This window comes from Hesperophylax consimilis, chromosome 19, assembly GCF_061612785.1.
Source record: "Hesperophylax consimilis isolate HC1 chromosome 19, BYU_Hcon_1.0, whole genome shotgun sequence".
Classification (NCBI taxonomy): Eukaryota; Metazoa; Arthropoda; class Insecta; order Trichoptera; family Limnephilidae; genus Hesperophylax; species Hesperophylax consimilis.
The window spans coordinates 3,629,811-3,642,748 of record NC_142854.1 but is presented as its reverse complement, the minus strand read 5'-3'; the positions used below and the strand labels follow the sequence as shown (position 1 = coordinate 3,642,748).

The 12,938-nt window shown below is 35.9% G+C and overlaps 1 protein-coding gene across 2 annotated transcripts in view; it reads left to right on the top strand.

Annotated features, from left to right (window-relative positions):
• Nucleotides 1-11,817, top strand: part of LOC149414663 (uncharacterized) — a 71,291-nt gene extending 59,474 nt beyond the window's left edge. For both annotated transcript variants that reach the window (XM_089642938.1, XM_089642939.1), the window contains exons 3-7: nucleotides 732-866; nucleotides 3,296-3,449; nucleotides 3,653-3,873; nucleotides 4,151-4,264; nucleotides 5,115-11,817. In XM_089642938.1, the coding sequence (XP_089499064.1) occupies nucleotides 732-866; nucleotides 3,296-3,449; nucleotides 3,653-3,873; nucleotides 4,151-4,264; nucleotides 5,115-5,351 (861 nt within the window). In that variant the 3' untranslated portion in view covers nucleotides 5,352-11,817. The remainder of the gene's footprint in view (nucleotides 1-731; nucleotides 867-3,295; nucleotides 3,450-3,652; nucleotides 3,874-4,150; nucleotides 4,265-5,114) is intronic.
• Nucleotides 11,818-12,938: the final 1,121 nt, after the last annotated feature.

Here is a 12,938-nt window from a genome sequence, read left to right as displayed (position 1 = left end):
AATGACCCTCTTAGAAGAGCCGTCACTGGGTAAGAGGAATGTGGGGGGGGTGCTTGACTATTCAGATCTGGTCACCAAACACTGCCAAAGCCATTTAAAGCAGCGTCTCAATTCTGAATGGTGTTCTTACACCAGGGTGATACTGAGAGTACCTTCCACTCTAGAACATGCTGCAAATATACTATATATTATTTTTAATTATTAAATTAGATTAATATTATGATTAGACTGGTCAGTGGAGGATGAGTTGGAATCACTTCTGGGACCCACCTAGGCGTTGTGAATTCAATTCCAAAACCTCCATAATGACACAAGCAACATTTTCCGCTCACTGTGATGATAGTAGGAGATTATGAAATAGTCGTAACCTGGGAATATGTTTTAAAAAAAAAAAAAAATCAGTAAAATCACATAAATTAATCAAATAAAATTTACTTGCGCACGCCAGGATTTGAACCCACAACCTCCAGCTTGCTAGTCTTACCCCTCTACGACGGAGGCCGTCATGACGTGTGTTCATGGCGCCTTGTGTGTACCTTGTACATAGTTCGCTAGTGTAAAAGCCCATGCAGTACGTCTGCAATAGTTACTTCTTCACCAGAGGACTGCACCTGTTGAAACTCCTGGCAAGCACGTTGACTCGCACGCTCGGTACTCTTTGGCGTTCTACATCATTTTTATCATTTAGGTTATCAATGACGAAATATAATGTTTGAAATGTAATGTTCCAGTTGAAAGCCGCATACGGATATCTGGACGACTTCTGCGCCCTTCCCGACGAGACGCAGACGCGGTTTCTCAGGAGACCTTCAACCAACCATGGATACATCAAGCCCGGCATGGAGAGGTTCGATGGAAAGACCATGGTAATTAATTAATTATAATTATTATCTTTTTTTTGTCCGTCTTATAACATGATCAAACAATTATTTTTTAATGATAAACTAATGTTTATAAGACGAGGTTTTTATGCATAGCACAAAGAATAACAAATTATTAAAAGCATTAATTACTCGCCTAAAAAAATATAATAAGCAGTAATTGTCGATTGAAGTACTTGTACATATTGAATTATTTAACGGGATGGGAATAAGCCGACGTAGCTCAGTGGTCCAGAGCGTCTGACCGGACATCAGAAGGTGCGGGTTCAATCAATGCTTACCGTCATGAATTCACAGTCTCTTTATCCACAGTACCTACCTTTCCTAACCATCGCTACTTAATTTTGCTACTGCAAGGTACGGATCCTGGTTGGATTTCATATGTTTGGTTCATACCGTCATGAATTCACAGTCTCTTTATCCACAGTACCTACCTTTCCTAACCATCGCTATCTAATTTTGCTACTGCAAGGTACGGATCCTGGTTGGATATCATATGTTTGGTTCATACCGTCATGAATTCACAGTCTCTTTATCCACAGTACCTACCTTTCCTAACCATCGCTACTTAATTTTGCTACTGCAAGGTACGGATCCTGGTTGGATATCATATGTTTGGTTCATACCGTCATGAATTCACAGTCTCTTTATCCACAGTACCTACCTTTCCTAACCATCGCTACTTAATTTTGCTACTGCAAGGTACGGATCCTGGTTGGATATCATGTTTGGTTCATACCGTCATGAATTCACAGTCTCTTTATCCACAGTACCTACCTTTCCTAACCATCGCTACTTAATTTTGCTACTGCAAGGTACGGATCCTGGTTGGATTTCATATGTTTGGTTCATACCGTCATGAATTCACAGTCTCTTTATCCACAGTACCTACCTTTCCTAACCATCGCTACTTAATTTTGCTACTGCAAGGTACAGATCCTGGTTGGATTTCATATGTTTGGTTCATACCGTCATGAATTCACAGTCTCTTTATCCACAGTACCTACCTTTCCTAACCATCGCTACTTAATTTTGCTACTGCAAGGTACGGATCCTGGTTGGATTTCATATGTTTGGTTCATACCGTCATGAATTCACAGTCTCTTTATCCACAGTACCTACCTTTCCTAACCATCGCTACTTAATTTTGCTACTGCAAGGTACGGATCCTGGTTGGATTTCATATGTTTGGTTCATACCGTCATGAATTCACAGTCTCTTTATCCACAGTACCTACCTTTCCTAACCATCGCTATCTAATTTTGCTACTGCAAGGTACGGATCCTGGTTGGATATCATATGTTTGGTTCATACCGTCATGAATTCACAGTCTCTTTATCCACAGTACCTACCTTTCCTAACCATCGCTACTTAATTTTGCTACTGCAAGGTACGGATCCTGGTTGGATATCATGTTTGGTTCATACCGTCATGAATTCACAGTCTCTTTATCCACAGTACCTACCTTTCCTAACCATCGCTACTTAATTTTGCTACTGCAAGGTACGGATCCTGGTTGGATTTCATATGTTTGGTTCATACCGTCATGAATTCACAGTCTCTTTATCCATAAAAGTGTATTGTGACTGTTTAATGTGCCCAAACTCCTTAAAGCCCTTCGTACACAGATATATTTACAAGCTACGACTGTGACCCAACCACAAGTAGCTTACCCAAATGCTACTCTATAACGCCCGAGGAAGACATGGCACGATCAAGTGAATCAGATACTCGGGCGTGTTGGGAATAAGCCGACATAGCTCTGTGGTCCAGAGCAACTGACCGGACATCAGAAGGCGTGGGTTCAATTCCCGTCGGCGGCATTTATTTTTACTCGGGAGATATTTTCAATTTATATGGATATTTCAAACGACTAATTATTGCTTATAATAATTTGTTAGGGTTTACAGTTTAATTTAGTTTTTAAGTTCATCTTAATCTGTATAATTCAAATGCAGTTTCGGACGTAACAATTTAATAAAAATTCAAACTGATATTTTTTCAAATTTCATCTAAAATATTCCAAGATTTACTCGAATGCGAAAGCCCAAATCAAAAAAAAGTATTACCAATGTGATGTAGATTCACCAGTTATCTACTCAACTGGTCCATTCGTCCATTCACTATTCCTTTTAATTAATATCATACGTCCAAATATTAATACGAAAACATATGAATCCTTCTAGATTTCTTCGTTAATTCCATATTTTTACATTTAAAAAAAAAATCTAACTTTGTTAATTTTATAATTCATTACAATCCATGAAAATCATCTAAATTTGGGTTGCCATCGCTCAAGTGGTTATAGAAGACAAGTAAAAAGTGAATTTGCCGGTACTCAATTTTCTGAAATTGTTTTTTTTTTTCGATTTATTTCACGTCCGCCTCGTTAATACTGTTATTCTCTTTTCCAGGAATTCCGGCACTCTTTCAACATCACAACCCTGAAGGAGAGCGAGCTCCCCGAGGGTGACCTGATCCCCAACTTCCGTGGCAAGGTCGGCACTTTGGCCGAGGACTTCACTAACCTCAGCAGCCTGCTCCTGAAGGCCCTCGCCATTGCTCTAGGTACTTATTAGATACTTGACTTCTCCCTCGTCTTACTCGAGTCGGGGATGAATATGAAATACTCCGAGATGCGATCCTTTTTGTTTGACCCGTTTGACACTGTTTCCCAGATCATTCAGCTTGAGCACGGTAGCTCACACCTCACTCCCTGAGCGATGGTTTCGCCACATTCAGTTGGTACTAATTAATATAAACATTTACAGGCGTCTGTCCCACATACTTCCTGGAGCGTCATCAGGGCATGATGTCGGGCCGCAACGAAAACCAGACCACCCTGCGCCTGCTGTACTATCCGCCCGTCCCTCCGGAGGACGAGGAACCTGGGGGCCCACGCGGCGGTACCCGAGACTTCACCCGCTGCGGGGCCCATTGTGACTACGGGACTTTCACGCTGTTGGCTCAGGACTGCGAAGGCGGCCTAGAGGTGAGATATACGGCATCCTTCCAACATTTTCAGCCCATCGCAGTTTTTGGGAACCACAAAATCTTACAATGGTCTCAAACACAACAAGATTTTCTAGTTTTTTATTGATAGCTCGTTCACATGCTCGTCGACTTACACAAAAACGAGTCTTAGAAACAAGCCAGCATCAACTATGAACGGGTGTTCCACTCATGTAGTTACTCCCTTATGGGTATGGAAGCATGTAGTTCCAGCAAGTAAACGACACGTTCCATAACTGAATTGTTTGTAATTCCAGGTGAAATTACCATCTAGCGAGAGTTGGCAGAGAGTCGGCCATCTTCCCGGTGCGCTCCTCGTCAACACAGGAGAACTGCTGGCCGCCTGGACCCAGGATCGTTACCCGGCACTCGTGAGTTCGCAATATCAAATATATATCCACAAATTGACTATAGTCAGAATCATAACTACATCTGTAGGATTCTCACCGTGATTTGTGGCACTTCAAATTGAGCTGCAGAATTTGCTAATGCGGTGACAACTGACTGACTGTCGTCGAGAAAGAGTAGAGAAATGACAACGCGTTGATTGTTGCAGAGTCTACTTATGGACTGAAATACATGAACTTTTGGGATATTACGCTGTGTTGCGCTACACCCTTCTTTAGCTGACGTTTCGGACAGCATTACTGTCCATCACCAGGGCAGATGTGTAAAGATTGTGGTGAAGTGTTTTCTGCAATTAATTATGGTGTAGGTGTCAATTATCGTATACCAAGAACTAGTGAGCTTAGCCCCATCGTCGCTATTGATATTAATCTGATTTCTATGAGTTTCAATTGCCTCCGTAATTAGACATGCTCTATGTGTTTTGGGTCTTCCCGCGACTTCCCTGGAAGTCTCTATATATAAGCACACACTTCACCACAACCTTTACACATCTGCCCTGTTGGTGCATACTGTAGTGCTGTCCAAAGCATTGGCTAAGTAGTTCTGTGAACAATAGACATAAAGTCCAAAAAATTATGTTTTTAATTTTCTCTCATAATAAATCAAAACCAAAATTTTATCAGAAATCATCAAAACTACCAAATCTACTGTGGATTTCTTGGCTCACAGCAGGAGTTAACTCATTTTTAATGCATACTTGGTTCATCCTAGATACAAGAGACTGTAGATCTTCCTTACTGTTAGAAATCAGCCCCGCATTATCAACATACATACAACTGGAAACATACTTATTTTTATTTGTTTCGATTCCAGAATCACCGCGTGATAATCCCAGATCAGTGTATGGCACGCTCCCGCGGCCGCCACTCCGTCGCTTTCTTCTGCCACCCGGACGACAGCTGCAGCACGGCGGCAATGCGACTGCCGTTACTGCCGACGCCTGCACTCGCTCCCTCCTGTGACCGACTGGCCACACGCCACCACGGCCTGAACCGCGTTCTCAACGCCTACCACCATATACAGAAGCGCTTCCGACACACGTACGCGTGACATAAGGAGTAGGGACTCGAGAAGATTGCGGATTGTTCTCAAATCTGTTCCTTAGAATCAAACATGGTCAACTCTATCCTAGCAAAAGTGCGAGAAAACAACAAAATGTCTCAAGATTACATGTAAGTCATTTTTATTGTGGGAATTATGAACATCGCCGCATGGTGGAAATAAATTTGGCCACTTTTTTGATAGGGAATAAATTTACTTAATAAAACTTTTTTTTTTGGATTTGACTACTTTTGATTCTAAAGATGGTCTTGGTTCAAGATAAATATTTGCCATTCAGTATACATACTGTAATCTAGACTGCCTGTTCAGTAGTATATTTGAAAAAAAAAAAAAGCGCAGATAAAACGTCAGGGGAGATAGATGGGTCGTTAACCATTATTAGTGTATGAAACCGCGCGCACAAAAGTGTTGCCACCATCGTTCCAATACCTTTGTTTCTACCTATACACCAGATGCATAACTTTCATTGCAGTTAAGTCGGCAAGTTTCCACGCCATATCTCCTTCCGTTTTATTTTTCATGAATATACCACAATAAACTAGTGCGCAGGAATTCCGAGTTTTAAACACTTGATTACATTACATTTCATATTCTAATATCTGCATTTAAAATCTTTATTCGTGCTTAACATAATGTTTATGTGCAAAAATGCTAAAGTTCAAAGTCCATTGTCACATTTTGTCATATTTGTACATACGGCAGTCTAGAATTGAAGACTTCACCTAAACGCTGTGCGGAACATTTTGTTAATTTCGCAGGAACGGAGAAAAACAGCTCATTTTATCTCTTCCTGCAACAGGTCGTTTTTTAACCAGCCGTATCTCCCTTAGTTGCTGGAATTTTGAATTGCTGACTTCACCGTAATGTAGCATACATCAATGTAGCATGCTCAACTCAAAACAGCCATCATTATTCTGTGGTGACGTCTTCAATTGGTGGTGAATCTCCTTCTTCTTCTTCTAGTGGCCTCCCCTATTGGAGGTTAACTAACATCACCTTCCTAGCTATAGATCTGATCACCAGGGTCATACTAACGGTAATTTCTTTCGATATTTTCTCGTAGCCCCAGACCAAATGAGCTATTTAGAGCAACAAAAACCTAATCCCAAAAACTTACAACTAAAATTAACCTCCGGGGTCTTTTGAAATTTTGTCATCAAGTTACTTTAAAAGATGTATTAGATTCATGATTTAGCAATATTCCCGTTTGACATTTAATGTTCAAATAGATTCGCTGTTTTTTAACACATACAGAAAGCCTCTTTCAGAAGCTTGGAACAAATTTCCACAGCATATCATTGATGCTACCAATATAAACCAATTTAAATCTCCATTGATTCTTATCTGGAAAGGATTAGCTTATTTTAAAATTTAAAACAACTTAATTAATGTTAAGCTTTTTGTGACATCAGCTCAATAAATTATAATAATACCTACTACAAAAGGAGATTAACGATTTTTATGAGTATGGGTAATCAAGTAACGTATCCAAGAATACTCTACAGCTCTCCGTTCTGTATTCGAGAGGATACATATAAATCCAGGGGGTTAAAGTAGTAGTTAGTTTCAACTGAATTGTCGTTAGGCTATTGTTGCTCTAAACAGCTCAAATATATTTCTTATAATACAAATCTTCACTCTGCAGCTGCAATCTTCCTCTACTGTGTCTTCCATCTACCCTTCTACGGTTTGTCATTGGGTAAACTTGTAATTGTCTCTATTCGCAGTAAGCCAATTGCTTTCTACTTAGGAATTTTTTTAGCAAAATCTTACTGAGTTTCACTTCTTCTCAACATTTGGAGTATTGAGAATAATTGAATTTTTGCAAACCTTTCTCAAAATCTACCTCTACATCTGTACTCTATACACTTCCTCTTTCTGTCAAACCTACTTCTTTGATGACCGAATAGAGCAATTTTTTTGGTGAAAACTTAATTTTCAAAATGTTAGAAATTAAAATGAAGGACCAACACAGCATTCAACTGAATTAAATGATAAAATCATGCATTTTTGGAACTACTTTGTGTAGTCTAAATGTTATTTTTAACTTCTTTTTGTTTATTTTTTTTTGTTTATTTTTCACTAAATATTTTATTTAGGATATTATATCAATTTTTTTTCTTGAGGCACAAGCAGAATACTGGTGAATCTATATTGCACAAATAGTCCATTTTGTCGTATAATTTTTTTTGATGGTTTTAAATTAAATCGAGTCTGAACTTGCAATTTTTTAGGTAAAATTCGTTCAAAACTAGTCGCCTAGGATTCATATCAACTGTTTAATGTCTTTTAAAATGCACTGAAGCGTAAACGCTGATTCAAAAGTTTTAAAATAATCTCTAAATAGTATAAAATAAAGTTGCTTTTCGCATCTGTCTGTTAGTGCGCTTAGTTCTTCTAAACTACGCAACGGATTTTTCAATATCATTTACAGAATTTCTTTCGGAAGGTTTATATATATACAGGGTGGGGCAAAAGTAATCACCCGATGTTCTTTTGTTGTAATTTTTTTTTATGATAAGCTTTGGTACTGCTTGTTATTCCGCGTTCTTGCGGAGTAAATCGATTCATGTCTTGTCGATTTGTATTCTGCGTTTGTTTACTTCACAAATGTCAAAACCGAATTGACATTTGGCACCATTTGCAAAAGTTATAGCGTTTTCCGATATGGTGATTACTTTTGTCCCACCCTGTATAATACATGCATATTATATTTATAGAAAGTAGAGTAAAGTGGAGCAACGCTGGGTACACATCAGCTGGTGTCTAAATAAGAATGATTTTTTTGGTTTCTCTTCTGATGTAGATTCACCAGTTTTCCGCTTGTACTATGAGTTTTTGGACACTGTGTATTATCATATATGTATAAAGTTGTCTGGTGATTACTATTGAATAAAAACTTTTTTTTTTCTTTTATTTCTGCAAAACGGTTAAAAAAACAAAAATCATTTCTTTAATTATTTTTAAGTAAAGCAGCCTAATACATATTAAGGTTAAACGCAACGCTCGTTGTATTCTACGTGTTGACAGATGGCGTTAATTAATTAATTTTGTTTAAATACGCTTTTGCAAGGTATTGCTTTACAATATTAAGACAAATCATTTGTTTGCGCCCGTATATACGCAATATGAATATGAATCAATAGTTTTGTTCGTTTAAAGACTTAATTCTTTCGAGAAAGGCACACAAATACAATATTTTACCGATGATTCAATCCAATATTGTATTTTTATGCCTTTCTCGATAGAATTGAGTTTTTATATGGACAAAACTATTTATTCATATTCATATTGCGTATATGAGGGCGCAAACAAATAATTTGTCTTAATACTGTAAAGCAATACCTTACAAAATCGTATTTAAACAAAATTAATTAATTAACGCCATCTGTCAACACGTAGAATACAACGAGCGTTGCGTTTAACCTTAACAAGAATTAACAAATACACTAAATTTATATTTGGATACTCGCTCAAAAAACAATGATTGGTGATACACACTTGTCCAATTCATAATAGACTTCTTCTGATGTCCTCTTCCTATTTTGGCTATTGTTCTTCAAACTGTCCAATATTCATCTTTTTTTATATTTTTTTGTTGACTTTTTTTATTTTTTTTATCAATATATTAAGAATTTTTTCTTATAATATCATAAAATAAGGAGTTTTTTTTGCAAATTAAATATAGCCCCATTTAGCATGCACATTGGAAGCATTCTAGGCTAATTAAAAGACTTAAAATTGCATATTATTAATATTCTTGCCTTTATTTTTTTTATTACAATGTTAAAATCATTTAACCCCTCAGCTGTAATTTTTTATTACAATGTTAAAATCAGCTAACCTTTCAGCTGTCATTTTTTATATTACAATGTTAAAATCACTGCTGTAATTTTTATTACAATGTTAAAATCACTGCTGTAATTTTTTTATTACAATGTTAAAATCAGTTAACCCATCAGCTGTCATTATTTATTACAATGTTAAAATCACTTAACCCCTCAGCTGTCAGTTTTTTAAGGTCTGATTAATTTCGTTTTGCAATAAAATCCAAATAAATGGAATATTTCTGAATGTATCCGAAAGCTAAAAACTGTTTTTGAAAGTTGATGAAATACGCTTTCAGATTTTATTGTTTATAAAAAAGTTTAAAAAAATGGCTCAATGAACTAAAATTACTGGTAAAGAAAAAACACACATTTTATTTGACAAATTGTTTTTGACGTTTCACATGAAAATAATTCAAGAAGTTTCATATTTTTTTCTCAAATTGCAGTCGGAACCTTTTGTTTCATAAAAGTACACATTTTAATTCTTCTGTGATTAACTTCTAGATTTGAATATAAAGCGTGAGATTTTCTCTTTCTTACACCGTTTAGATCATATTTCTCACCACGACAGTAAGGGAAACAATGATTTATATAAGACTATAAAATAACTGTTCAAAAAAGCGAACAAATTAGCTCGAGGGGTTAAGATAACTTTTGTGAAGGATTCAGACTATCCCGTGATTTTTCGCGGGTCTGCACTAGTATTAATATATTATTTACATTCAATTTATTTCAAATACTTTTGTGTATTTACACAAAAAAAACCAGCAGATAATTTCTGAGCCGGTTTTTCAACTCTCAAACTCATATGTAATACACATATTATTATGTATTGGGTTAGTTTTTCGTAAAAAGGTTAAAACATTTAAATATGTAATTTTCTATTTAGGAAGTAATTAATTGCTCACATTCGTGGCTCGATGTAACTTAATTGTGTTCATTAATTAATTAGTATGAGTAAAATGAAGACAATAGTTTAATTCCACAATGTAACCTTTCGTTATAATGAAGAACTTTTGGTATGGAATAATCTAGTTTGTTTTCAGTTTATAAACTTATTGGTATGTGGTGAACTGCTATTTATATAATTCTATATCAAATGGTCAAACAAGTGCTGGAATATTGTATAATTAAACAGGGGGATTGGTTTTTAATGCACAATATTGGATAAAAGGCCATATATATTCAAATTGATAGAATTCTCTAACATGAAATTCCGGTTTCATTTTGACGAACTGGAGGCAAACCACGTGACCATATTTTTGGCAACGGGAGGTTCAAGAATGCTTTGATTAAACTACGAAATCAGTCGTACAATTGACTGCCGAAGAGCGCACATTACAATAATCAGACCATGCGCAGAAAAGTAAAGTTTGCTATAGTAAGGCAAAGGTTTACAGCGCAGTAATTGTGAGAATGTTTGTTTTTAACAACCGAAAAAAAAAATGAGCGAAGTGGGTAAATTATAACACATTTGTAAAAGTGTCTAATGAAAAATATTTTTTGGAAACAAGTCCAAACTTTTGTTTACCCAATTTGGGATTTGATGTTTTTTACACAGCCAGCAATTTGCGCCACATTGTGAAAAGGACTAGTAATTTAATATGAGAATGCGAGTTGCCTGTATACTGTCAGATTCATTTGTTGGCAAATCACAGACAAGAAGACGGTTACGCAGCAACTCAATCAAACTGCTGCGTGCTACGTGGTTTGTTCCTCCATCCCTGATCGGCTGGTCTATCAACTTTAATGTTTATGGAAAGGCCTCACCAATAAATGGAATACCAATCACCCTGTTTACCATAAAAATCATTCAAACTATGCACATTGTTTTAAAAATTAGCTAATTTATAGTATAAAATTTAAAAACAAAAAAACAAGGTAAAATTGACTGATTTTAGGTGTTTAGATTATGTTTTTTTTATAATCTGCAATTTTTGTTGCATTTTTATAACTTTAAAAAGTGTTTTCAAAATATTTACTTCATTCAATATTTATTTGCTGTACTTCCCTAAAGGTCTGTCTGCGCGCAGAGACTTGCAAGTGCAATCAGGTTGTCCAAAAAACACAGTAGGTACACCGTGCAGCGTCCATACGACAGCGACCTGTATGCGCAGACAGTTTGTGCAAATGTCGCAATCATTTGAAGTGTATGTAAGCCATTTGTGCTTCATACAGTTTTGCCGTCTCAACGTATTTGCTCACTTGTGCAAATTAACAGCTTGCGATATTTCATGCAAGCTGTTTGCGCGGTATACAGTTTTGCCAGCTTAAAGTACAGTAATATTGAGCGGAAAAAATAAAAACTTGCCCGTTTTGCTAAGATCTTATTAGGCCTTACCGTAAAATTAATTTGATTTATCTAATTGTACTTAAAATTATCTTTTAATAATATTTATTTCATCAAAACTTACTCTTTGTTTCAAAACAACATTCTTAAATTATTATTCATCATCAGATTCAACGTAACCTAAAAATGATACAATTATTAGTTATTATTGTCTCAAGACATTTGCTACTTATACAGCAATGTTAAAAAATATGATAAATTAATAAAACTTGTTCATTTTGCATGTATTTTTTATTTATTTATCTTTTATATTATTATTACTTAAAATAATATCTTGTGCTTTTTTTAAACTTAAGTATTCTACAATCTTGTGTGCGAATATCATTTTGAAAACAATAAATATCTAATAAAACAAACTACTTTTGTATAATTAACCTTTGCAACGCAATCTATCTATCCCATCCCACCAGTGTATGTTTTAATGAAATAAAGATCATGTATGTGAACGAAGGAAGTCTTGCCAGTTTCTGACGCCTTCATTTTCCCAATCTAAAGGTATGTCAGGAATGTTCCACTTTATTTAAGATACCAACTATTATCCCATTCCCTCTGAGTGGCCACAAAGTCATGGCCGCCATCTTGCTCCGGGCGGCCATAATTAATTATAACTCATAACCAGAGATGTGCTTTATTTCAAATAAATCCATTTCAAATGGAAATGCAAAATGGGTATTTTCCATTTTGCATTTTAAATGCTTTTCTCAATGCATTTTCTATTTTAAATGCTTTTTTGCAACATTCTTCCTACTATCTCCACTCATCTTTTTTTCATTAGCCCCAAATATCAGTCGGTCCTCAACCTCGCTATGAGAGATAATTTAAATTTGTCAAGTTGCTCCCTGGTAGGAGCCCTGGCAATTGAGTGATACCATTACAAAAAATACTGATTCAAATACTGAACATGGGGCCATGACGCTGTAATATTAAATGTTAGATAGCAGTTTCTATGTTTTTACGTTGGCAACATTAGTCCCGCGCAATTTTTTTGTGGTTTCATAATCTGTAGTCGTGGTGTTTTTGGATTTACCATCATGTAATATAAAATATTATTTTTTTGGTAAACTAATGTTTAAGACAAGATTTTTTATGCATAGCACAAAGGGTAACAATTATTTTATAAGCAATAATTATTAGCCTGAAACACTCATCCACATTGAAAAATCTCCTGATAAAAGATACATGACGCCAACGGGACTTGAACCCGTGTCCTTTCGATTTCCGGTCGACAGCTCTGACCACTGAACCAATCTATGTTTTCCCCTCAGTAAATGGTAATGAGTTCTTAATTATTTACTAATGACTTTATTGCTATGAATTATTTGGGTGCATTATACTGCTTGGGTTTTGTGAAAATACTGAGAAGTGGTGAGTAAATTATTTTATAAAAAAATTAAA